Raw genomic sequence first — 27716 nt, 5'->3', positions numbered from 1 at the left:
ACCCCTTGCTCAAGCTAGTGACCTTGGACTCAAGCCAGCGACTTTGGGGTCATGTCTATGATCCCAAGGTCACACGGTTTCAAACCTGGGTCCTCAGCGTCTCAGGCTGACACTCTATCCACTGCACCGCCACTTGGTCAGGCTGTAAATTATATCTTAAAAGGAAATATATGTATAGAAGGTTTGGATTAAAGAGAAATAAAGAGAGTGAGATCTGGTAATATATTGGATTTGGGAGGTGGTGAAGATAGAGTTTTCCGCTTTGGAGACCGATGGATGGAGTTTCCATTTTCCAAGGTGAAGAATAATGGGAAGCCAAACAGGTTTGGGGGAAACGAGTTATGTTTTGTTGAGTGTGGAGTGCTCATGGGATATGCAGTGAAGTCTGGCAGGCAGCTGTAATTATGGATTTGGTATTCAGGATACACTTGACTAAAGATGTAGATTTGAATGTCATCATCATAATATTAATTACAGCCATGAGAATACATGTGATCACCCTAGAAGAGAAGTAGAATTGAGCAGGAAAGAGATCTGAACAAGCGACCCTGAGCAAACCTACCATTGAATAGCTGGGCAGAAGAGAAGGAATGAAAGGAGGAGAGGAAGGAAGAAGACTCGGCAGAGAGCAGTGGCCTGGAGCCAAGGGAGAAGGAAGTTTCAATAAGGAAGGGGTGGTCAGCAGTTTCAGGTGCTGGGGCTTAGCAGTAAGGTGGTCAGCTTAGCAGTAGATGGTCTTAGGTGATCCCAGTGAGAACAGTCAACTCGAGAGAGAGTGGGAGCAGAAGCAGATTCCTAGGGGCTGGGGAGTGAATAGGCAGCTAGGAGTGGATTGCTTTTCCCAGAAGCTGCCTTAAAGACATGGGGAGATAAGGTGCCAGTGTAACGGTAGGAAGCGGAGTCTGCTGCTTATCTTTCACTAGTAAAATTTTCAAGTTTGTTTTGATTTGGCTGGGGGCTGAAGGAAGTATTTCTCACCAAGGAAAAATTTCTTGAGGAAACATTGTTGAATAAGGTGGTAGCAACAGTCCTTCAAAAATACTCGCTCTCCTGGCGTGATGAAGACAACACAGGGGAGCAAAGACAGTGGCTCCGAGCTGGGACAGCCAGCTTGCCTGCACCCTTTATGACAGGAGCACTGGTAGATCTCAGCCTCGATACTGACTTTTTGAGATTCTAGACACTGCTGCTAAAACACACAATATTAAAGGGTGAGGAAGTTTAATATTCTCAGTGTAACCTACTTCTTACCTTTTAAAACCTTGAATGTCCACAAACAGACCAATCTTAAGTTAGAAGGGTTATCAGGACTCTAATAGCTTGCAAAGGACCCAAATTATTTTTCTTAAGCTGCGCTGATTGTTTTAAGAGATAAACCTGGTGCAGATGGCATCTTTCTATCCCCTTTCTTTCCCCCAGCTCCAGCCTCTCAGGCGCACTGGGCTTTGTACCATACTGGAGTGCTATCACATCATCCCACTCAGACGTGGTGGTAGATCCAAGCCTGGCACCTGTTCAGAATAGTTCGGTTCAAAGCTGATTATGAGATTGTTTAGCACTGCTGGGTTTTATTCACCCAGTAAAAATTAAGGTGTCTCTATAAAAGGTATTTTCTCTTTTGGGGTCATGTTTTTCTTGTCAGATGTTGGCTCTCAGCCTTTCAATTGAGATTCTTGGAATTTGCCTCTTAATTTGGGAACGAATTAAGTAAATGTGTTGGCTCTTAATACGAGGTGCTGAGACAGTGGGTCTCATTGGTTGTTATTCTGATTTCAGTTTGTCTTAATTTGTGGCTGATTTACAAATCTGATCAGTATGGGGATTTATCATGACTCTCACCCTATTCCTCATACTCTTATTATCAATAACAAGAGCACTTTGTGAAACAGTTGAATCCTGTGCTTCAGCTTTTAAGCACTGAAGAGAATGTTCTTTGGCTTGAATCAGGCTCATAGTTTCTTCTCTCTTGCTTGTGTGTTGTTAACATGGACTTGTCGGTTTTGCAGTTAAACTTTTCCTTTCAAATACCTTATTTAGTGCCATATCACAAGGGATGTTTCTTCAATTGTCAGGGGAATAGTCTGTTGATGACTGAAGGTTAGGTAAAATATCTAGAAGAGTGTACTGATCATAAAAGATATAATTCATTACCGAAAGATAGGTGAAGGACTTTTATTTTCTTTACATTTTAAAGTACAGCTAATATGTGACTTTTGTGTAGATACAATGAAGATGAATCCCAACTCAGACTCTAATAATTTGTGATTACTTTTGCAAATTAAATGGCATCTTAAATAAGCCAACTCACTCGTGGAAACATTTCCCAAGAGAAAAGCTAAATGTGAATGTCTGTCTGAATCCTTATTGCATAAATAGGAATTCTGGATGTAGGTTGACTGAGTACACACATACTGAGAAATACTGATTACCAGGGAGCGAAGGGGAACCGGAGGGCGCTGAAGCAGTGTCGGAGAGGGCTGCGTTCCCCAGGTTGCACAGCGCATCAGTGGTGGAGTCCTGACGAGGAGCCAGGGGTGTGGGCTCCCATTCCAGGATTCTCGGTATGCCGTCAGACTTCCTTATGTTCCAGAAGAGAGTCTTTGGCACTATCTTTTTAGAATCCTACATTTATTTCTTTATGTTTTTGAGAAGCTTGAGAAATGGGAAAAATCCTTCTTGTAAAGAAATTTGTTTCAAAATAAATTTCTGGAAAATACCTGGTGGTGTTTTGTGGGTGTGAGCTGTGGTCTGTGACCTGGGGTCGAGCTGTAAGGAAGCTAGTGTTTTCTCCTGTAAGGAAGGTATAAACAGTTTATTTGAAGAACAGAGTGGGATGTTTAGGAATGATGGACTTCCGGAATTCTGGTGTATTCTATATGTGTATACCAGGGAGGACCACGGAGAGGGTGTCTTCAGTAACACTAATAATGACAGTAAGGGTTGCCAGCCGAGGTTCCAGAATTAGCCTCTCATCCCTGCTTTCTGGTAGAAGAGTCTGCTCATGGTTCTTGCTTTGCTCTTTGCAGCATTTGGGGAGTCAGGGTAAGAGAAGCAGGAAAGGACCCAGAAGCCATGGGAATTTGATCTCCGGCTCCCTCCCGGAGGTGCAGAGGGGCTTAAAATTAGTGCTGCAAGGTGGCTTGTCACAGCCCTGCTCTGCTGCCACTGGCTTTCCTCTTCCTTCCTTCTGTTTCTCTTTCTGTGTCAGGCCTGTGAATTTTCTTTTCTTCTCTTCTCCCTTTTTATTGAATTTATTGAAGTGACTCTGGTTAGCAAAAGTATACAGGTTTCAGGTGCATGATTCTACCACACACCATCTGTTCACTGTATTGTGTGTTCACTACCCCAGACAGTGTATTTTGTTTTCTATTTTCAAAGGGAAATTGAAGCTATAGGGAAGGGAGGGAATGAATATATAAATATTTTACACTCGTGCCTGACCAAGTGGTGGCTCAGTGGATAGAGCGTTGGACTGGGATGTGGAAGGACCCAGGTTCGAGACCCTGAGGTCGCCAGCTTGTGCGCAGGCTCATCTGGCTTGAGCAAAAAAAGCTCACCAGCTTGGACCCAGCAAGGGGTTCCTCGGTCTGCTGAAGGCCCGCGGTCAAGGCACATATGAGAAAGCAGTCAATGAACAACTAAGAAGTCGCAACGCACAATGAAAAACTGATGATTGATGCTCCTCATCTCTCTCCGTTCCTGTCTGTCCCTGTCTATCTCTGCCTTTGTAAAAAAAAAAAAAAATATATATATATATATATATATATATATATATTTTACACTTAGATGTCATCTTGACTAGGTAGCAAACGCAAGGTCTTGCTTTAAGAAAATGTGATGGAAGGACCCTAGAGAGAACCTTCAGCAGAGTTTTCTGTTTTCGGGGTGTGGTGGGGAAGAGATGGGGACAATCCTGAGCAGCCCAGAGCAGCGCTGATGTTGGATGCACTGGGGCGCGCCTTCTCCCCACATCGTTTCAGCCCCAGCCTTGAGGGTCAGGCTGCTTTTGGTGGAGAACTCAGGAATGTCCGTCAGTACAGTAGATAACAAAAACTGTGGAATTTTATAGCATTGTTTTCTAATTATCTCTAGAGCTTGAGCAATTTCTCTTCACTTGAAAAATTCTCTGGTTCTACTTCCACTTATTATAGTCAGCAAATTTCTCGGCCTCTGTTGGAGCTGATTGGATTGCATTTTCCACACCTTTGGTTGTGACATGGAAAATGATCTTGTATATTGTGTTGTGTTTCTAGAGCTCTATGGCTTTGACGTGCTCATAGATTCCACTCTGAAGCCATGGTTGTTGGAAGTGAATCTCTCTCCTTCTTTAGCTTGGTAAGTAGTCTGTTCCATCTACTATAAAAGGGGAATCCCCCAGTAAACAGCAGTTAAACATTTTTTTTTTTTTTTTTGTCATTTCTTTTGGCACTAGGAGATTTCTTTCCCTAGTCGTTAGATAGAGATGTCTGGAATTTCTAAATTTGGGAGGTTTGTGGCATGTTGTCCAGGTCCATATGGCAGGCAACCACGCTCTCTATCTGACCAGTCAGTTTGCGCTGTGTTTACTGGCTTACGGGGCTTTTAAGGGATGCTTCTTGGATTTTTAGTTTTTCCCATTGATTTGAGAAAAAGGGAGGAAGGAGGGGGTGGAGAGAAGCATCAATTTGTAGTTCCACTTAGTGGTTCCATCTAGTCATGCACTCGTTGATTGCCTCTCATATGTGCCCTGACCGGGGATCAAACCCACAACCTCGGTGCCCTGGTAGAATGCTTTATCCACTGAGCCACCGGCCAGGGTTTGGATTCATTTTTATCCCCAGCTCTTGCTCTCACTCTCTTCTAACTTTGCAGGTGTCTGCTATGGCTAAAGAGATACATGTGGTATTATATTTCCTTTATTATGGAAGGTTTATACCAACTCAAATTCACATAGACTATAAACATACAGAGCTGGGCCTGTGAGTAGTGTAGATAACAGCTGGTCCTTTTGCCCTGTCCACGTCCCAGTCTCCATCCAAGATTAAAATCTAAAACCTTCAAATAATTACAAACCATTTTTAACCTACCTATTAGAAGAAGGAAAGAAATATATTTTTCAATCCTAGAGAAGGTTCTGCTTATATCTGCAGCTACAGCTGGAGTTTCTGTTAGCTAAATGCTTCTCTAAACAGCTAGAGATTTATTCCAGGACCACCCTGCTGCTGTGTTTTTAAGGATGAGCAATGTTGGCAAAATGCCAAGGAATCAAATAAAGACAGATTGACTACTTTGTGGGGTGGGAGTTTGGCTTAGTCCCAAGAGTAAGGTGTGGAGCTGGATGTATAGATGCTTCAGGTGCTGTGCTACACTTCCGTGCCCTCAGTGTATCAGCTTGCCCAGCAAGGTGCATCAGGCAGTGTTAGAGACGCCCAGAGTGCTGCACCAGGCCCAGCAGCCCGATGCTCTGGTCGTGGAGAAAGCACCCAGTGCCGCGGCCGACAGGGAGCCCCTGCCTCAGAGAGGCCTCCGGCTCTCAGTCTGGGTTGTTCCTGTTCCCACCTGCGCTCCTGCTGCATCCTCTGGTGATAGTTTGGTACAGCTTGTATTTTTTTAAAAGGCCCTCATTTGCAAGCCTTTGAGCTTAAGCAAATTGATTTAGAACAGAAAGTGAAGTCTGAAAAAAAGGACGGAGATGGCCGAGGTCTCCTGCATGCGGCTGCGATTTGACCATTGCAGTATTCTGGATTTGTGCAAAATTTGAATTGCACAAGACCTTCTGGAATAATAAAAAAAAGCATGTCAGGGAATCAACACTTGGTGCCAGGCCTGCCTTACAGAGGATGAGTTGAACACTGAGCTTTTATTTCTAGTATTTTTGCCAGATTTCTTTTTCTTTTTCCACAAATTTGATGTGCTTTATGTGTTGCTGCTCATCCACATTTGGAAGCTGTGCTGTATTGGGGCCCGTTGGGGGCGGCTATTATGTTAACCTATAAAACTATTGATTGCGCTTTTCTCTCTCTGTTCTGTTAGTGATGCGCCTCTGGACCTAAAGATTAAAGCCAGTATGATTTCAGATATGTTCACTGTCGTAGGTGAGTAGTGGTGTTTCCTGAAAACGCACAGAAAGGTTACCCAGGGCATCCATTTTTTCAGGCTCTATAGGTGTTGCCAATTGGCAGTTCCTAAGCCATGCTGGATGTTTTGTACTAAAAAATTATATTTTCAGAGAAGTGTTTATGTGTTTCTGCTCCCCCTGGCTCCATCCTGTCCTGAGGTTGAACCACAACTAGGGCTGAGACCTAATTCCTGGGCACAGGGATTATGAGCTGAGGAAGAGAATTAAGCAAAGATCTGGAGAAAGTATATTTTCCTCTGAGCTGGGACAGTGAAACCCACTGAAGAAGCTTTGTTGCAGAGGAGACTGCCTGTGTTTCTGCTCGCCAGCCTCTGCTGCTGTCAACATGATCTCTGTAGTAGTTATAACTGGAGCAGTTATAACTGAATTAGTTATAACTGAAGCAGTTCAAGGAAGAAATCCCTTTCTGAGTATATAAGCCAAAACTTTGAAATGGAGATGGGCAGTCAGGTGGGTACGTTGTGGGTTTTTTGTTTTTTTTTAAAGTATGCTCGAAAGACATAATAAAATATATTTGAAATGAACTAGTACTCGGTGTACCAGCAAATGCTGTAAAAGCTAGGTACTCTCCCCCTTGGGAATGCTTCCTTTTAGGATTTAAGTGAAATTAGCCCACACCTAATCTCGTAAACCATAGAAAGGCTACAAAGCTCTTTTTTTCTGTGTTGTTGATTTTTTAACATTGAACTTATTGGGGTGACATTGCTTAATAAAATTATATCGGGTTCAGGTGTTTAATTCTATAATGCATCGTCTGTACATTGTGTTGTGTGTTCAGCACCCCAGGTCAAGTCTCTGTTCATCACCAGGTACCCCCCACAAAGCTCATTTTGAAAGTTGTCTTAGAACAACACCTTCAGCAGTTCTGGAAGTGGATCCTGCAACAGGATAAGACTCCTCACTTGCTTCTGTATTCTCCCAGTAAAAACAGCATTATTTTCCAGATTCCATCCAGGAAGCCGCTTTAAAATAATTTGTCTGCATTAACAACTGTGTGTTTTTAAATAGTGGTTTGCACCTTTGTACTGAAGTTCATCAAAACTGTGCATCTCTTTTCCGCCAGTCCCATTTCAGCTCCCCAGCGAGGAAGACTGATGTAGCTGTGTGTTTCCCTTTCTTCTTCCCAGTCATGCTGGTTGGAAGTTCAAGCAGAATGTGTGTATAGGAGTCATGTCTAATCCTCATGAGGATGGACCTCTGTAATATTTATGATGTTGAAACTGAGTTAACCCATTTAAGGAAAAGGTGCAGCTAAACCTGCTGATTTCTTAGAAAATGGCAGGTTTTAATGTCCCCATTCTCCATTCAGGATTTGTGTGCCAAGATCCTGCCCAGCGGGCGTCAACCCGACCAATTTATCCCACGTTTGAATCAACCAAACGAAACCCTTTCCAGAAACCTCAGGTAAGCAAATTCAGCCTCAGGGAGCCCTGGGGAGGTGACTGGAAGTGAGAGTAAGGGATCTGAGCTCCATGGGTGTGACGTCACTCAGAGCTGGAGAATTTGGGGACCATTCTGGATGGACGGCAGTAAGTCAGCTGTGGCTACTAGCTTTCTCTTTCAAACACTTACGGTCTGCTGTTTTTTTGTTCCTTTTGGCTTCTTTTCCCACTATCTTTGCTCTTTTATTTCTTTCTCCTTTTGAAAATTGCCCTCCTTCTTTCTCAAGTTGATCTGCTCATAAACAAGGCACAAGAGAGGGAGCCTACAAGTTCCTAGTCAATATTGCCACATTCTTTTCGAACTTCAGACTAGCCTCATCAAGATGTTCAATTGAAATTTTATCATCTCTACAAGTGATTCTCTTGGAAAGGAGAGAATCGGTGGTGATGAGGTGTTGATGGCAGTTAAACGAGATAAAATGTGTGTGGAAACCGGTGTGTGTCTGAAACATCACGGGATCCAGCGCTGCTCCAGTCTTGGTGTTTTTGTTCCACTATACCGATCAGCTAATCGTTCTGTGTACTCATGCCACCATCTAATCAGTTCCTGCCTATCTACACCTGGCTAGTTTCCACTTGTTTCTTTGTCTTGAACATTTCTTCTTACCTAAAAGGTCCACGTTCTCCTCTCTTCCCGTCTGGATTCCCTTACCTGCTCAGAAGTTTGGAGAGTATTTCTTTAAATCCATCCTCTTCTGTCATTACCTTTACGTTTTATTTCAGTATTACTTACTTGTTATCTGTCGTGTTGTTTTGCGGTCATTGGTGTGTGGCTTTTTAATGGTCCACTGCTCCTTGGCTGGAGTGTAAGCTCTCTGAAGGCAGAAACGGCTTCTCCTCCCCGTGCTCCCCTTGCCCTTTCTCCCCTGCCTCCCCCAATTTAGCTTTCCATTAATCCCTTTTCTCCTCCCTTCTCCCACTCCCGCTCCTCCTCTCCCTCCTCTTCCTCCTGATTGCTGGTCTTATTTAGAGGAATGCTATTTCTATTTGTCATGCTCATATAATACTACTTACTGAGATTACTTTTCATCAGAACAGGATTTGCAAACTCAAACGCCTATAGGGGCTATAGGCCCACAAGGAGGAAATAGGGCCAGATGAACATAGCCCAGAGCGATGTGACCGCGGGAAACTGGCGCGGGCACGCCTCCTAGGAAAGGGGCAGCTGTGTCACTAATGTGCTCTAGCTGACATCTCTGAGTGTGGACCAAATGTTGCCATCTCTGAGTGTAGACCAAGTGTTGTCAGCTTGTCCTACTATCAAGAGGAATCAGAAATCTTATTTTAAAATATTGGCAACTAGTTCAGTTAAAAAAGATGTTTTGCAGACCAACATACCATGTCTTTGTACTGAACGCAGTCTGTGGGCTACCTGCCTGTGACCCCCTGCTGTGGACAGTGTTGTGTGGAACAGGGTGTGCTATATTTTAAGGGATATTGTCTTGGATTAGAAGTAAAACCAGATAGCAGGGTTGTGCTTGATCAGTACATCTTCACAGATCAAAGGGTTTTCTTTAATTTTTAATAAGAAAAAGTAGAGGATTAACCTAGGTATACTAGGAAAACTGAATTTAAGCAGTCACATTCCTTTGCAAATTGTTTTCTGCAGTATTTGTGGCCAGAGCCACAAGATTGTGACGTTCCTTTACAGCTTTAACATAGTTCTGCCAAGTTTTTACTCCGGGGGAGCTGTATGTCAGTCTTGGATAAACTGATCCTTTTTCTTTTCTTTTCTTTTTTTTTTTAGGTGAGAGGAGGGGAGATAGGCAGACTCCCATACACGCCCCAGCCGGGATCCACCTGGCAACCCTGTCTGGGGCTGATGCTCAAGTACTGAGCTATTTTCAGCACCTCAGGCTGATGCACTTGGACCAGCTGAGCTATCCTCAGTGCCCAGGGCCACGCTTGAACCAGTCAAGCTACTTGCTACTAGAGGGGAAGAGAGAGAACAGAAGAGGGAGGGAAAGAGAAGCATATGTTTCTCCTGTGTGTCCTAACTGGGAATCAAACCTAGGACATCCATACACCAGACCAATGCTCTATCCACTGAGCCACCATCCATGTCCTGATCCCCCCCCCCTTTTTTTTGACAGAGACAGAGAGACAGAGAGGGACAGATAGGGACAGACAGACAGGAAGGGGGAGAGATGAGAAGTATCATTTCTTCATTAAGGCTCCTTAGTTGTTCATTGATTGCTTTCTCATATGTGCCTTGAAGGGGGGGGGGGCTACAGCAGAGCAAGTGACCCTTGCTCAAGCCAGAGAGCTTGGGCTTCAAGCCAGCGACTTTTTGGCTCAAGCCAGCAATCGTGGGGTCATGTCTATGATCCCATGCTCAAGACAGTGCCCCTGCACTCAAGCCGGATGAGCCCGCCCTCAAACCAACAACCTCAGAGTTTTGAACCTGGATCCTCAGTGTCCCAGTCCGACTCTATCCCCAGTGCCACTGCCTGTTTAGGCCTGCTCCCTTTTCTTACCTTGTCAGCTTCTATTGTGGGCTTTTTGCAAATCATAGACAATTTATCACCATTTGTTTTGCAACCTGGTAGGTAATGGCATGACCTCATTCAGAAGGGGCCTACAGACATTTAAGTAGCCTACAGGACATTTATTAAAGGCTAAAGAAACTATAGACTAGGGTTTTTTGTTTTGTTTTGTGTGCACTGTGCGAAACACGTTAACTGGAGTAGTTAACTGGAGGGGCTTCAGTAGGTGACAGTAGGGTTGTGTCCTCAGTGGTGAGAAAACAAAACTAGAATAAATACACTGTAGGAGAAAGCAGTGAGAAAAACAATAAATGCTCATATTACTTGCTTTTGGTTTTTGCATGGCAGTCATCTTTTTATTTTTTATATCATAGATTAGGAGTTGGAAAATATAAGCATGCTAGGAAAAGATAAGGCTTTATTTCGTTTTTCTGTCTTTTATAGCGTCCAGTATCTGCACAGTTTCAGTCATCAAACACTAAGCAGGTAAGTTCTGGATCATTTGGAAACTTCATTCTGATTTTTATTTTCATTCCCTGAATGAAACTCCTTTTAGCTTTTCTCTTCCATAATACATATTTTATGCACCTGCTTTTTGAATAGTTTAACATAAAATAGAATATGTGAAAATGAATGCACAGAGGTCTTTTTGGATATAGAACCTAAGAGCAGAGGTTGCAGGAATTTATGAATCCTCTTCTCTCGATCATGCTGTGTTGGAGGCAGCTGAATTTAAATGATGAACAGTGTTTGGCGTCATAGCTATGGCTTTACCCAAACTATTCCAGAAGGGAAATACAACAGTTCATATACTGGAGTCTGTAGGTTAATATTGGAAATGTTTCACATTGGGTATCAGGCTGTAGTGGAGTTTCTCAATAGATGACATTTGTTGCATGTAGTGATTTGTAGTTACATGACTCTTAGAAACTCTGCATAATGTCTCTTTATTTTTAAAATAAAGACAAAATATTTTATCTCTATCTCTTAATGATCAGCATTTGCCCTCTTATTGTTCTTGTTAGCATCGTTTTGAGAGGTAAGCTAGCAGTGAGAGTCCTGCTCCTGCTATTTGATGCTTTGATATCAGGGACAGAAGATGTTTCTTTCACACATAAGTGTGTCACTTGCAGCTATTAGTTCTTTAGCAGCAAGCTCCAGCATGTTTATTTTGACATTTGTACTCTGAATCATTTTCTAGTAAGCTTAGAACTTGAAACATGACTTTCTTAGCTACTGTTTTTGATAAAGTGATTCGCATTATTTATTTGAATCCAAGAAATGAAAAAAGGAAACTTATTGGTTGTCTGGTATTTGGTAACTGGTTAATGTGGGTCTGTAATAGGTGTTTCGGTGTTTAGTTGGTAGAATTCAAATCTGTAATACTGAGTGTTTTATATTTAGCAAGTACCTAAGTATGCTAGCTGCTCTCCATGGCAGACAAGCAAGCCCCCTCCCCCAAACCCAAGGCTGTTGACTTCAGAGAGCTTACATTCTAAATATATCTTAGACTAATCAGGAGAACATGAAAAGTACTGTTTCATAGCCTTCTGGATTTGCCTTTGAGGAAGTGTGTCTGATGTGTAATTCTAACCCTAATTTCCCTCTCCATTTGAACTCCAGTACATCCACTCCACTGCAGTAAAGCCCCAGGTACACCAGCCTGTGGGGGAGCAAGGCCTCTCCAGCAGTCGTGTCTTTGAACACTGCTAACGTGGGGGGAGCAAGGCCTCTCCAGCAGTCGTGTCTTTGAACACTGCTAACGTGGCACAGAGCCTTACCGGTTCTACTCAGCAAACTTCATACTTGTGGAATTCTTTGATTCTTACTGTTCTTTGCAGTGTTATACTTGTCTCTGTTAACGAGGCACTCTCAACTCCACAGTCGTTTAGTCAGAACTCGGTAAGAAAAGAAAAGAAAAGAATTCTCTGTTCTGGCTTTTAGACTATGTCAGGTTTTCTTCTTCTGTGGCTGTCAGATTGTGAAGTCACAGTTCTTTGCCTGTTGGTTGTCTGACTATTCCTTTTAATCTATTATCTCTTTGTACATTTTTTTCCTTGCCTTGAATTTGATGGTTCAGTTTCTCACCAGAAATTGCTTGTCAGTGTTCCAACGCAGGCAGCATGGATTTGTGGAAAGAACATGGACTTGAGAGTTAGATTGACCTGAGTTCAGATTTGCTCTCCCATTAACTTAGCTGTTGGACCTTGGGCCAGTTCCCTTAAGTCTCTGAGGCTCACTTCCCACATCTGTTAAACGAGAATAGTAATACAGACATGGCGTTATGCTGAGAAAGAAATGGTAAAATACTTAGCATAGCTCTGGAGACATAGTTTACCCTCAGAAGATTTAATCCCCTTCATACTTTTTTCTTTAATTTTGTTTATTGATTATTAGAGAGAGGGGTAGTTTACTAGGGATTCAAGTTAGACTTATCAGGAAGGGGGAGAGAGAGAGAGACAGATAGACACATTGAGTTGTTCCTGTAAGAACCCTGACCGGGGATTGAACCAGCAACCTTGTGTATGGGGATGATGCTCTAACCAACCGAGCTATCTGGCCAGGGCATGCACTTTTGAGTTCTATTGATTTTTCTTTTATCCATTTGATAGTGTCTGGTGGTTTTTTTTGTTTGTTTTTTGATACTCATTTTTCTATAGTTAAGTTTTTCACATTTGCTGTCATCCACAAATGCAAATTATTATTTATCTATCCATCCTTCCATACATTTTTTTTTTTTTTTTTACAGAGACAGAGTCAGAGACAGACAGGAACGGAGAGATGAGAAGCATCAATTATTAGCTTTTCATTGCGTGTTGCAACACATTAATAGTTCATTGATTGCTTTCTCATGTGTGCCTTGACTGCGGGCCTTCAGTAGACCGAGTAACCCCTTGCTCGAGCCAGCAACCTTGGGTCTAAGCTGGTGAGCTTTTTGCTCAAACCAGAGGAGCCTGCCCATACATAAATGAAGATTCTAAATAATGCCTAAGACCCATTTTGCAATTCACTTCCTCACATGATTCACTGCTATATAGCTTATCCTAGTTACATCTTTTAACTGTTTTTGGTTTTTGTTGGGGTATTTTATTCATTACATCATGACATTAAGCCCTGATTGGGAATATAATTTTGAATAAGAAGTTTATTGAAATTTTTACAGCTGCTTTGTAACATCCGAAGACATTAAATGTATTGGCTATATTCCCTTTTTTGTAACTATGTGCTAAAAATTGAAATTGTAAATTATGTTTTAACATAAAGCAGTCTTCATGCTACTATATTTCATGAGTCCATTAAACTAAATGTTTATAGATTTTTATCTTTTAATATTTGTTCCACTATTTTACTAGGGATTCAGGGTAGACTTACCCGGCAGTGACCACACGCTGGTGAAGACGGGTGCCTCGTTTGTACTTTCTAGTCCTCTGGGACCTCCTCAGTTCTTCACTATTTTACTAGGGACTCAGGGTAGACTTACCGGCAGTGACCACAGGGGCACAGTTACTGCGCTGGTGAAGACGGGTGCCTCGTTTGTACTTTCTAGTCCTCTGGGGCCTCCTCAGTTCTTCACTATTTTACTAGGGATTCAGGGTAGACTTACCCGGCAGTGACCACAGGGGCACAGTTACTGCGCTGGTGAAGACGGGTGCCTCGTTTGTACTTTCTAGTCCTCTGGGGCCTCCTCAGTTCTTCACTATTTTACTAGGGATTCAGGGTAGACTTACCCGGCAGTGACCACAGGGGCACAGTTACTGCGCTGGTGAAGACGGGTGCCTCGTTTGTACTTTCTAGTCCTCTGGGACCTCCTCAGTTCTTCACTATTTCTCAGACATTAATATAAGTGCTTGTGGGGTTTTGTTTGTTTTTCAAGCCAGTTCCCTTGATAAGAGGTGCATGTCCTCATACCTGTTGATTTACATTTATTCCAAATTTCCAGATGTTGCAAATCTCTATTTTATTATAACACAAGCCTATAACTTACTTTTTTTTCCCCTCCTAATTTCAAAGTATACTTCTGGTTACTGTTATATTTAAACCTTCTTTATTAGCCATTTTTTGTCTAGTTGACCTCAGATTTATTTATATTTGGTCCTTTCTGTTCATTTTCTTTAATTTGAAAGAAGTAATTCATTTTGCTTTTTTTTTTTTATTGCTCAATAGCCTTTATTTATTTATTTATTTTGTATTTTTTCTGAAGCTAGAAACGGGGAGAGACAGTCAGACAGACTCCCGCATGCGCCCAACCGGGATCCACCTGGCACACCCACCAGGGGCAACGCTCTGCCCACCAGGGGGCGATGCTCTGCCCCTCCGGGGCGTCGCTCTGCCGCGACCAGAGCCACTCTAGCACCTGGGGCAGAGGCCAAGGAGCCATCCCCAGCGCCCGGGCCATCTTTGCTCCAATGGAGCCTTGGCTGCGGGAGGGGAAGAGAGAGACAGAGAGGAAGGAGGGGGGTGGGGGTGGAGAAGCAAATGGGCGCTTCTCCTATGTGCCCTGGCCGGGAATCGAACCCGGGTCCCCCGCACGCCAGGCCGACGCTCTACCGCTGAGCCAACTGGCCAGGGCCATTTTGCTTTTTAAACTTGATTTTACCTTTTATTTCCTAGATGACAACATACATCACAAATAAATTGAACTATTCCTAGTTCATTTGTTTTAACACAGAATTCTAAACTGTGTAAATAGCATTGGGACGTTTTTATTCTTTGCATGTGTTCTCTGTCAGACAGATTTTACTTTTGTCCCTCAGTTGTGATGTCTTTTAAAATGCCTCACCTTTTCCATATTCTGTGTTTTGTCCAGTTCTTCTCATTGCTGGTCCTTGCCAGCTTTCTTTAGGCTGAGAATCATTACTCTGATTCAGTGTCTGTTTCCTACTGCTTTTAGTGGGGACGAGTGGTTCTTTGTCTTAAAAATTTCACATTCTCAGGCAGTTCTTCCCTCGCAGTAAAGGTTGGATGTGTATTTCTGGGTATATTTCTGAATCATAAGTTGTATTAATGATAAGTTAACATCTTGACCCATGTTGTGTGGCAGAATTCTTACCTACACAGTATTTTGCAGTTTAAAATCTATAAGCACCCCATAGTTGAAATCATGTGTCATCTAGCCAGAAACAGTGGTTCTCTGTAAGTTCAGAGATGCTTTGTTTTTTTAGTGCATTCAGTCAATCCATTGGAATATGGGGATTTATTCTGTCACCTAGTGAATGTAGCTGAACTGATATGCCCAAAGTCAGAACTACAAAATGGCTTGCATTTGGACTGTTTTGCTCTTGTTTCTGGTAGTTCTTAATGATCTTTTCAATTGGTCAGTTCCTTTTCTTTACTTTGCTTTTAATCTCCAGGTATGTCTCTTTGGCATTCATAAGCATCTTCCTTCCTCCCCCCTCAACTACTCCTCTTATTCGTCTCTTTTTCTTCTTTCTCCTCCTTCTCTGTTCTCCCCTTTTCTTACTGCCTTTTCTCACATCTGTCTCTATAATTTGGGTCACATTCTTTAATAGTTTATTTCATTAACAATTATTGGTAGGATTCCACCAATGGTCTAGTATAATAATGCATTATTGTTTATGTATACATTTCTCTATAAACCAGTATAGCACATACTATGTTGGTTTAAAACATTCTCTCTACCCTGACCGGTGGTGGCACTGAGGGACAAATTTCAAAAACCTGAGGTTGCAAGCTTGAGCACGGGCTCATCTAGCTTGAACGCGGGGTCGCTGGCCTGAGCATGGGATCATCACCATGATCCCATGGTCACTGGCTCAAGCCCAAAGGTCACTGATTTGAAGCCCAAGGTTGCTTGCTTGAACCCAAGGTCACTGACCTGAGCACGAGGTGACTGGCTCAGCTGTAGCTCTCTGGTCAAGGCACAGATGAGAAAGCAATCAGTGAACAGCTAAGGTGATATAGCTGCAAGTTGATGCTCCTCATCTCTCTCCCTTCCTGCCTCTCTCTCAGTTTCTTTCTCACTTACAAAAAGAACTCACTAATCTCAAAATTTATTGAAAAGCTGAGATTGGCAAAATACTTCTGACTTTCTAGTCTGATATTATCTAGTATAGGGGTCGGGAACCTTTTTGGCTGAGAGAGCCATGAATGCCACATATTTTAAAATGTAATTCCGTGAGAGCCGTACAATATGTATAACACTAAATACAAGTAAATATGTGCATTTTATGTAAGACAAACACTTTTAAAGTACAGTAAGTCTCTGAATTCTTTTTAATAACATTGTTATGCTGTTGCTAACCAGTGATGAATAAAGTACTTCTTACCATTAATGCAACTTCTGGTGCTGCATGGTTTTGCTGATGGCTTTGTAGTCTGGTTGATACGTGGTGAGGTTAAGCCTCATGCACGCGTTGAGACTTCCAACCGTTAAACGTGATCATAGGTTGATCTTAACGTTCTTTAGATGTGAGAAAGACTGCTCACATGCATACGTAGAGCCAAATATCGTCAGTGCAGCAATACTCACATGCTGCAGTGTGTGGTATGTGACAGGAAGCGCGTTCCAAGTTTTTTTTTTTTTTTTTTGTATTTTTCTGAAGCTGGAAACGGGGAGAGACAGTCAGACAGACTCCCGCATGCGCCCGACCGGGATCCACCCGCACGCCCACCAGGGGCGACGCTCTGCCCCTCCGGGGCGTCGCTCTGCCGCGACCAGAGCCACTCTAGCGCCTGGGGCAGAGGCCAAGGAGCCATCCCCAGCGCCCGGGCCATCTGTGCTCCAATGGAGCCTTGGCTGCGGGAGGGGAAGAGAGAGACAGAGAGGAAGGAGGGGGGTGGGGGTGGAGAAGCAAATGGGCGCTTCTCCTATGTGCCCTGGCCGGGAATCGAACCCGGGTCCCCTGCACGCCAGGCCGACGCTCTACCGCTGAGCCAACCGGCCAGGGCAACGTTCCAAGTTTTGACAATCAGCTGGTCCACGGGTTGAAGTTTTTTCATTTCTCCCCACTGTGTTTGTTCGCCAACTCTGCTTGCTGTCGTGCAAGTCTTTCCAAATCTTTATTCAGTGACTTATTCACCCACATGTCTGAGGCCTTCAGGTCAGCAGCTTGTAGCTCAAAATCTTTGATGGAGACACCGGGGAAGTAACTCAGGTCGGCGCTATCCACTGCACACTTGTGTGGATGGGTGATGAACTTAAAAAGATGAGTGTGCTCATGAAATACTCCAAAGCACGCTTTGAATGACTGCAGGAGGTTAGATGTGAAGTCTGCTAGCTGCTGGAGATGAAGATGTTGAGCAGGGTCACTTGCTGTGCATGCATCTTTAAACTCTCCCAGTTTTTCAAAGTGTAGTAAACGACCTGTTTCCGTGTCGGTGATGAAGAGTTCCAGCTTGTTTTCAAATGCAAACACTGCTTGTTGAAGGAATAAGACTGTATTTCCAAAGCCTTGCATTTTCACATTGAGCTGGTTCAGATGTTCAGTCATGTCCACGAGACAGTAGAACTTCAGGAGCCACTCAGTGTTAGCTAACACAGGATGCTCAACGTTTTTCATTTCAAGAAAAGTCCGGATTTCGCTCAGACAAGCCGCAAAATGGCTGAGCACCTTCCCTCTTGACAACCAGAGCACATTGCTGTGCAGAAGCAGACCAGGATAATTATTCCCAACTTCATCCAGCAGTGTTTTAAACTGGTGATCATTTAAAGCTCGGGCAACAATAAAGTTGACCACCTGAATGACCAGCGACATCACCTCACCAAGCTGCTCGCCACACATCTGAGCACAAAGCACCTCCTGATGTAGGATACAGTGAAAACTTAGGATGGGTCTCTTTTCATGTTCACAAAGAAGCGCTACGAATCCTTTGTTTTTCCCCACCATGCACGAAGCACCATCAGTACACACCGAAATAAGTTTATCCATCGGTAGATTTTTTTCTTTAGCGAACTCAGTGAAAGACTTGAATAAATCCTCATCTCTTGTTGTCTCTTTCATAGGCAAAACAGCAAGACTTTTCTCATGTAGTAGCATACCTTGCAATAATGCTGAACTGGAGTAAATGGCTTATGTCTGTTGATTCATCCAACACGAGAGAAAAGAATGGTGCTGTATTTATGTCCTTCACTTGTGTTGCCTCAGTTTGATTTGCCATCATGATGGTACGATCGTGAACAGTTCTTGCCGACAGAGGCATGTCTTTTATTTGTTTGATTATCTTGTCTTTATCCGAAAAGTCATCAAAAAGTTCATTGGCAACATCAAGCATGAATGTTTTGGCATACTCCCCATCTGTGAATGGCTTTCCGTTTCTCACAATTGCTAAAGCACCAGCAAAGCTAGCCAAATTCCAGTCACCTTGTTGGGTCCAAACATGGAGTTGCTGCTGACTAGCTTGCACTCTGCACAGTAGCTCTTGACATGCTTTCTTCCTGCTGTCCCCCGCTGGATATTTTGATGCAAATGTAGTATGGCATGTGTCGAAGTGCCACCTTATATATGACCGTTTCATCGATGCAATTTTATCATTGCATATTAGACACACTGCAGAACCTACTGTCTCCACAAAGGTGAATTCCTCTGTCCATTCCTGCTGAAATGTACAATACTCCTCATCTTTTTTTCTTTTAGCCACCTTCTTCATCAAAAGGGTTTCTGCAATTAGCTAGCTGACTACTTGATTAAAAGGAGGAAAGTTTACTTCCTGACCTCACAACAACCCGTGTACTTTCAGCATTATCCAATAAAAATTTGGTGTTGTCCTGGAGGACAGTTGTGATTGGCTCCAGCCACCCGCAACCATGAACATGAGCGGTAGGAAATGAATGGATTGTAATACATGAGAATGCTTTATGTTTTTAATGTTATTATTATTTTATTAAAGATTTGTCTGCGAGCCAGATGCAGCCATTCAAAAGAGCCACATCTGGCTTGCAAGCCATAGGTTTTCCACCCCTAATCTAGTAGCTTCCCCAAACACACTGGAAACCTGGGTGGATTTTTAGAGGCATTTGAGATACCTAGACTTTAGTAGCTACAACTTTTCCCATCTTTTTCTCTCAGCTACTTTAATAGGTTAGATGGAAATAAATAGGTAGAGTCTAAAGCAGTTTCTAGCCTTGCTTTTTCTCTTGGAGCAGCATTGACATTTTCTTTGCAGCCTGGTGATATTTGTGACAATGAAAGAGTAAAACCATAAGCTTAAGGGAGTTAAGAGCTGGGATATCATTTAACAAGCACCATTAGTCCTCAGCCCCTCCCTTTTTCAAATCTCCCAAATGCCCCAGCCAGGAGCACCTGCCTGAATTTCTACAGCTCAATCAAATAGCCTACAAAAAAGCCCATGGTAGCTAGACTTAAAATTGTGAGCTATGAGTAAAAAAGAGTGGTTGTGAATGTGTATGGGAGAAAACTCTTTGAAAGTGACTGGCAGATTCTTAATAACCAGTGTCATCCCAATAAATATAAAAGAATCATTAACAGAAATTATATCAGTCATCACTGGAAAATAGAGAACACTAAATTTAGACTTTTCTTCTCAGTTGTATGTGAAAGACAATGAACTTCTTTGACCACTCTAAAATGTCAGCCACAAATTCTACCCTCTTACCCAGTGGTTTGTTTCCTGGGATGCTGAGAACCCAGGTTCAAAATCCCAAGGTCGCTGGCTTGAAGCCCAAGGTCGCTGACTTGAACCCAAGGTCGCTGGCTTGAACCCAAGGTCGCTGGCTTGAGCAAGGTGTCACAGGCCTGACTGCAGCCCCCCGTCAAGGCACATATGAGAAAGCAATCAATGAACAGCTAAGGTGCTGCAACTACAAATCAATGTTGCTCATCTTTCTCCCTTCTTGTCTGTCTGTCCCTCCATCTTTCTCCCTCTCTCTCACTAAAAAAAAAAAAGAGTTTTGGGGTGCTAATTCATTGTTCACACAACAGATTTAGATTAGTAGAGGAAAATTGTAGCATGATTATGTTTCCAATCTCCAGGAGTGAGGAATATCATTCATTCTATCATGAAGTAGCTCCACAAAGGTGAAAATTAGGTCCTAGGAAAGAAAAAAGTGATGTTATAAAAAGAAAAATGAACAACAAATAAGAAAACATTAAAAAAAAAAAAAAACAGACCACAAAAAAATGAATACCAAAAACAAAAAGACAAAAATCAAAACAAATTTCTAATTAAAAAAATTGGGGTGTTTATTAGATGTTATACAGTAGTTGTTGATCCATGTTCTTATAAATATGACCCTGCATTTTTACAAACTATTCTAATAATAACTTTCTTAAACTGTTTTTATTAACCTTTTAATACAGATGTTAGTTTATCAACACTTTTAAATAATATTCTTTCTGTTCTAAAACTTTTAATGTTTTTGAATGTGTGCTTGCTTTGTACTGTCTTCCTACATAATTTCAGGGACTTTAAGGTACTTAGTCGTGTGAGGTGAGGTAACTTGTCTTTGGGGGAGTTACTGCCTGTGCCTTTCTGATCAGAGTCATGCTGCAACGTGTAAAGTAGATAAGTGTTTTTAGCAAACAGTGCGTGAAAATAAGAAAAGTTTTTAAAGCATCCATTAATATTTTGACTTTTCCAAATTATTCACTAAATAAGCACTCACACTTTTTTTTTGAGACAGAGAAACAGAGAGAGGGACAGAGAGGGGTAGACAGACAGGAAGGGAGAGAGATGAGAAGCATCAGTTCTTCATTGCAGCATCTGATTGCTTTCTCATATGTGCCTTGATGGGGGGGGGGCTACAGCAGAGTGAGTGACCCCTTGCTCAAGCCAGCAACCTAGGACTCAAGCCAGTGACCCTGTGCTCATGCTAGTGAGCTTCTGCTCAAGCTGGTGACTTTAGTGTTTCGAACTTGGGTCCTTTGTGTGCCAGACCAATGCTCTATCCACTGCACCACCACCTGGTCAGACAGCACTCACACTTTAACCATCTCTTCTAAAGATATTATTTATATTGATTTCCTTTCTAACTCTTTAAACTTTTTCTTTTATTTCCCTTTCATCCCAGCATGTACTGTTTAATGTATTTTCAGAGATTGGAAGGGAATTAAAATTTTTCTCAAAATCTTCTGCTAAATTTTATTCTACCCATGATTGATCTGTGTTTCAGCACACTTATGTATTTATTTGTTCAACAAATATTTATTGGCATCCTACTCTATGCTGAGAACTATTCTGGATGCTGAAGATACCACAGGCAAAGCTAAACAGATAAAGTCCCTGCCTTCATGCATTGCTTATATCCCTGCTTATTTCATAGTTTTCTTCATATACATTAGATATCTCATCATGGAGTTACCTATCAGAAAATCTATTTTTTATAACTCCCATGCTAGCTTTGAAGATTAGTATGCATTTGTCTCCCTTGTGTCCAAAGGTAAAGCCATTCATTGATATTTGTATACAGGGATGTATTAGTCAGCTTGTGCTGCTATAACAAAATAATCATAGACTGGGTGGCTTAAACCATAGAAATTTCTTTCTCTCAGCTCTGGAGCCTGGGAAGTGCAAGAGCAAGGTGCTGGCAAGGCAGGTTTCACTTGAGGCCTCTTCTCTTAACTGTGGGTGGCCATCATCACACTGTGTTCTCACATGACCACTTCCTTGTGTGCACTTGCGGGGGGCTGTTAGGGAGGGGAGAGAACACAAGCTCTCTAGTGTCTCTTTTATTAAGGTTACCAATTCCATCAGACCAGGACCTCACCCTCCTGACCTCATCTATCCCTCATAACCACCCAAAAGCCCCACGTCTAAATACCAGCACGCTGGGGGTTAGGGCTTCAACATACGGACTTGTGGGGACACAAGCAATCAGTCTGTAACAGTGAGTATTGCTAAAAAGGTCAAAGTGAGTTAGCAGAATGCCTTTTTGTAGTCAACACCAAGAAAAGTGAATGCAGTAGTAGCTTCTGACAATAGGGCTTCTCTCTGGTCCAAGTTATTTCTAGGAATTTAGAGCGTTAGTTTACACCTACATTTACGTAATTATTTTAGTTTTTTAAATTGAATTATTTCAATTTCTTCTATTTGGTAGATTTGTCTTATCAGTGACTTCTTCTGTTTCAGTAATAGTCTGTTCTCATGCTTTATATCAATCTGACTTTCCTTGTTAGCTTTGTATTTTTCTGTTCACATAGCATCAGAGTCATTTAAAACTTTTGTTCTCAAATGACCTTCCTGAACATTCAGAAGGGGAACTAGCACAGATCATCTTTGGGGAGCCATGATAAGCTTGGCACATGTGTTTGCCTGCGTGGGTTCCCAGGGTAGTCGTCCTCAGTTCAGGTCTCTTAGAGTCCAGCAGCCTAAGTATTTCTCAGGTTGTCGTCTGGTCATAGCTCTTCTGTGTTTCACTTGAGGACTTATGTCAGTATTTCCCCTTCAAGTTCTAATACATCTGGCAGCCCGACTTTTTCGTCTGTGACATTACAGATTGCTCCTTGGTTTTCTGTCTTAGGTCTCAATTCTAATTCTCCTTCCCCAGTGCTGAAAAGAATACAGTTACTGAAATAAATACACAACTTTATATGGAAGTTTTTCAGAATTCTTTCCATATTTTGAAACTATTAAATGTATTCTCAACCAAGATTAGGAATACTAGCTTAGAAAGACATGTGAACATCTTCCTTTTTTCTACTTGTTTCTTTCAACCCATAGTATTTTCCTTCTCTTTGTTTTCTTTTCTTGCCCTTGAGTTTACTAAATTTTATCTATTTCCCAGGCTTTCAAGCTAAGAGATTAATTACAGAAAATAGGCTTTGGATTTGAGCTTACACATATTCGGAAAAATGATGTCAAGGGGCCGAAGAGGGAAATGAAGGAAGATAACGAAAATGGCTTTTTTGTTTGATTTTGTTTTTCCTCCGTTTTAGCGTTCCCGTCCACTCTCTGCCAGCGATGCAGAGATGAGGAACCTCGTGGGCTCAGCCCGGGAGAAGGCGCCGGGGAAGTTAGGTGGTTCTGTGCTTGGTCTGTCGATGGAGGAGGTAAAGAGAACTCCATTTCAGGCTTCTGTGGGTTAACACAGGGGCCAGGGAAAATGAGTTAGTTGTAATATATATGACCAACTCCCATCTTATATTGAAAAGAGAAAGATTCAAGACGGGGAAAATTTCTTCTCAGAAAACAGCATCTTAAGTGTAGTTAATTTCTCCCTCTTCTTTCATATTCTTGGGTCATAACTCTCTTCTTCTGTCCTATAACCACATGGATTCCAGTTTTCAAAATAGACACTCATTTTATTTCTCTTTCTCCACGTAGATCAAAGTTTTGCGGAGAGTGAAGGAAGAGAATGACCGGAGAGGTGGATTTATTCGCATATTCCCTACATCAGAGACATGGGAAATATATGGGTGAGGTGACTACCTTTTTTTTTTTTTTATCTCTACCTCAAGTTCACACAGTTGGATTAATTATGACACACAGTCATCATTGCTCCCCACATGGTGCCTTTCCTGTTTTGCTTCCTTATTTATAAGAGTATGAATATTGCCCAACCCAAGAACTAGAGCATTACCAGTAATTTATCTACTTGTGCATCACTGCCCCTCACCCCCTATTTTTTTGTATAATTCCCTGCCTCCTTCCTAACTAGCCTCCTAACTATCCCTCCAACTCAGGGTTGGGCCCTCCTAAATTTTATGTTTATCATTACCTTGGTTTGAAAAAAAAAAGTTTCATCATTGATATTTGTGCCAAAATAATATATTGTTTATTTTTAGTCATCAAGATCTGGTTTACGTGCAGTAGAATGCATTCATTTTAAGTGTACAGTTTGATAATGAGTTTTAACAAATATAAACACCAATTTAATGACTGCCATCACCACAATCGAGATTCAGAACAGTTCCGTCACCTCCAGAAGTTCCTTCATACCCTTTTATAGTCAGTCCCTTCATTACCTCAAGTCTCAGATGTCTGCTGAGACTTTATGTTCCTCTAATTTTTCTAGAACTTCATATAAACGAAATCATATAGTATATATTCTTTGGTGTCCAGATTCTTTTGTTTGGTGCGGTGTTTTTGAGACTTACCCATGTTGTTGTTTAAATAGTTCATTCCTCCTTATTGTCCCGTAGTGTTTCAGTATAGGAACGTACCACAGTTGGCTTATTCATTTCGCTGCTGTGTCCCGTATGAGCTGTGTCCCGTTTGGGGCTATTATGGAGAAAGCTACTCTTAGCATTCGTGTACAAGTCCCCGTATAGATATATGATTTTATTTCTCTTGAATAAATACCTAGGAACGGAATAGGTGGATCCTACGATAAGGGATAAAGGACAGTAGTACCATTGCACATTTTACCGGTATGACGTGAGAGTTACAGTTTCTCCCCATTCTATTTTCTGTTCATATACTGAAACAGTTGGCATTCTTGGCAATACTTGTTATTGTCAGATTTTTAATTTTAGGCATTTTAGTAGTAACGTATCTCTGTGGTTTTAACTGCTTTTTTTTTATAGATAATGATATTGAGCATTCATGTGCTTTTGGCTATTTGTTTATCTTTTCTATTTTAAATTTAGGATTTTTATCTTTTTATTATTGTTTTATAAAGGACTTTCAATATAAGTACTTTCTCAGATGGTTATATTGTGACTTTTTTTCAAGTCTTTGGCTAGCTTTTTCATTTTTATAACCGTAGCTTTTAAAGAACAGAAGTTTTAAATTTCGGTGAAATCCAGTTGTCCAAATTTTTGTTAATATATATTTATTATTAATCAAGCATCTAGCACTTTGATTCTTTGGAGTCTAAAACAAATATTTTATGGAATCCCTATTCTTTGAGAGTTGGCAGTATGATTATGGAGAAATTATACATATAATAAAAATAGCTCTGATTTATGTAGCTCTGTGAATAATAATATACTAATGCACATCATTGTTACTCTTATTTTATGTTAGAGAAAGTAAGGCTCAATAAAATAACGTGACTTATCCATGATCTCACAGTGGGACTTGATTCAGGGATTTTGACTCCACATCCTACTTTTTTCTCCCTCCATCAAATTGCTTTCCGGGAAGAAAAATTTTACTCTATGTGACAATGTATGACAGGTCCCTCAGATATGCACCAAAGGCCAGGGTAGTCAGACAAGGGCACCCCTGTAGACTTGGAGCACTCATATGAGGAAGGCTTCCTGTAGCAAGGGGGCTTGAGCTGCTTTTGAAGAATAGATTATGACTGGTGTCCAGACAGAGGCACCATTGGAAGTGTGGTGTGAGGGGATATTGGGGACACTTGTCTGGCTGTGCTGCAGGATCCCTTTTGGGGCACTTGTATGGACAGCTTGTGAATGAATTGATGGTATAAATCAGGGGTAGTCAACTTTTTTACACCTACCGCCCACTTCTGTATCTCTGTTAGTAGTAAAATTTTCTGACTGCCCACTGGTTCCACAGTAATGATGATTTATAAAGTTGGGAAGTAACTTTACTTTATAAAATTTATAAAGCAGAGTTACAGCAAGTTAAAGCATATAATAATAATTACTTACTAAGTACTTTATGTCGGATTTTCGCTAAGTTTGGCAGAACAAATCTTTATAAAACAACTTACTATAGTTAAATCTTTTTATTTATACTTTGGTTGCTCTGCTACCGCCCACCATGAAAGCTGGAATGCCCACTAGTGGGTAGTAGGGACCAGGTTGACTACCACTGGTATAGATCATCCAACTTTTGAAGCTTTGAAGAGAAAGTGTATGCCTCCAGCAGTAGGCATCAAGGAGCCATGGGAAGTTCTTGAGGAATATCTTGGTTGAAACAATCTGTCCACATTGTCATGTTTCTGCACCCCCATGCCCAGCTTCAGTTGACCTTTCCCCCAGCTATATATGACTTTTGGCAGTTGTTTTGTTTTATTTTTCAATTTTACTTTCTGAATTTAGTATGTCACCTTTTAGTAATAAAAGAAATTCTGTTTTTATTTCTACGTTTCTAAATTTTTTTCATTTTATTATATTTGCTGCCGCTCTAGCATATTGTTGTTTTAATTTGAGCAGCTGCCTCCTCCTTTGCTACTTTAGAAATAGTTTAGTATATTAGTACCTGTCACTGCTGTGCTTGGTTCAGGGTTTTATTTCTATATTTTCTGGCTTCAATAAGCTTGAGTAAGAACCAGATCCTTTCTTTGTCTTTCAGGTCCTACCTCGAACATAAGACCTCCATGAACTATATGCTGGCAACACGGCTCTTCCAGGACAGGTGAGGTTTGCCGTTCTTATACGTTTGGTACGACTAGATCACAGCATTAAGAAATAATACATGCAAATGAAGGAAAAACTTTATAAAAGCTTGTAAAATCTTTTATATTTATAGAAGGGGCCTTGCAGAAAACACAACGTAATAGCCCATTTTTCCAGAATTCATTTACTCTCAGCACTTTGTAACTTTTCCAGAGGCTAAGAATGGTAAACTAATTGAGCTGCTTTTATGTGGGGAAGATGTGTTTACCTACTGACGAACAGGCCTTTTTATTAATATATTTATTGAATATTAACCACTTTGCTTGGTGTTTTCAAATATCAAGCAAATAGTAGTAGATGGGATTAAAGCATAAAGATCCATACATTTTAAAGATCTTTTAATTTGAAAAGTTAAACCATAAAAAAATTTAAATAAAGTTTAGATGCCCTAAACTTTATTCTTTTTAAAGGAAGGGCCTCATTTGGTGCCTTTTTACTTTAGCCACAGTTTTAGCAGACACGATCATCTGTTTTTCCAGACGAGAAGAGATTAGAATGATCAGATTAGAAAAGGTGGAGGGAAGGTAATTCACAAAATAAATACACTGAGAATTGTAAGAAATGACAACTGATAACCTCGAAACAAGCGAAAATAGGAGGAAATGATGGAAAACAGACATTGGAATTCAAATAGCACAGCAGTCAGAGACCCCTTAGGCCCACATAGTTCTGTTGCCCCTGAGACATAGCTGCATTACAGTACAGTTCAGTAATTGACTATGAAAATAAGGTGCCTTCGTTGTTGAGAGAAACCTATGTCAGATTCAGGGTATATGTCTTTTTTTGTAGGATTCTGAAAATAGATTTCAGTCATTTCTTGTAATTTCATGATCTGTTATCAGGAAATATATATGGGATTTGCAATTTCTCTGTGTAAATTTGTGGTTATTACCATTGATTAATTAATTACACTGTGCAACTTCTAATGAAAGAGATCTTCAGATTTACTTAGAAGACCTAGAAGCCTAGTTTTTTATAAGCCTCCCCAGTTTAGAGTTGATAGATTTTACCAAGATGTGTTCTAGTGTGTAACTTTTTCATTCTTTCGGTTTTGTATTGGATGAGTCCTTCCAGTCTGAAGACCAGGTCTTTCAGCCGTGGGAAATATACCTCTCATCTTTCCTCTCCCTGTGGAACTTCCATGAGATGAATTTTGGGTCTTTTGCTATGTCCTCCATAGTTCTTTACTTTTTTCCTCATACTTTTAATTTCACTGTCTCTTAGCTTTAAATTTTGTGAGACTTCTTAACCTTTGTCTCCTATGATTCTTTAATTTAATTTTTATATTTTAAGTGAGAGGAGGGGCGATAGTGAGACAGACTCCCACATGCGCCCCAAAGGGGATCCACCTGGCAAGACCCATTGGGGTCAATGCTCCAATCAACCGAGCTATCTTTGGTGCTGCCCTGGGTGGGGTGGGTCACTCGAACCAATCAAGTAGGAG

The 27716-nt window shown here is 41.3% G+C and overlaps 1 protein-coding gene across 11 annotated transcripts in view; it reads left to right on the top strand.

Annotated features, from left to right (window-relative positions):
• The window catches only part of TTLL5 (tubulin tyrosine ligase like 5), a 313529-nt gene that overhangs the window by 72378 nt on the left and 213435 nt on the right, over positions 1-27716 (top strand). For 9 of the 11 annotated variants that reach the window (XM_066341426.1, XM_066341430.1, XM_066341429.1 and 6 more), the window contains exons 13-19: positions 4254-4335; positions 6013-6074; positions 7428-7522; positions 10491-10532; positions 22898-23011; positions 23286-23377; positions 26169-26231. In XM_066341426.1, the coding sequence (XP_066197523.1) occupies positions 4254-4335; positions 6013-6074; positions 7428-7522; positions 10491-10532; positions 22898-23011; positions 23286-23377; positions 26169-26231 (550 nt within the window). The remainder of the gene's footprint in view (positions 1-4253; positions 4336-6012; positions 6075-7427; positions 7523-10490; positions 10533-22897; positions 23012-23285; positions 23378-26168; positions 26232-27716) is intronic. The other 2 variants (XM_066341431.1, XM_066341428.1) reach the window with 1 other exon arrangement.

This window comes from Saccopteryx leptura, chromosome 6, assembly GCF_036850995.1.
Source record: "Saccopteryx leptura isolate mSacLep1 chromosome 6, mSacLep1_pri_phased_curated, whole genome shotgun sequence".
NCBI lineage: Eukaryota > Metazoa > Chordata > Mammalia > Chiroptera > Emballonuridae > Saccopteryx > Saccopteryx leptura.
The sequence above is the reverse complement of the archived record's forward strand: the minus strand, read 5'-3'. Positions and strand labels throughout refer to the sequence as shown.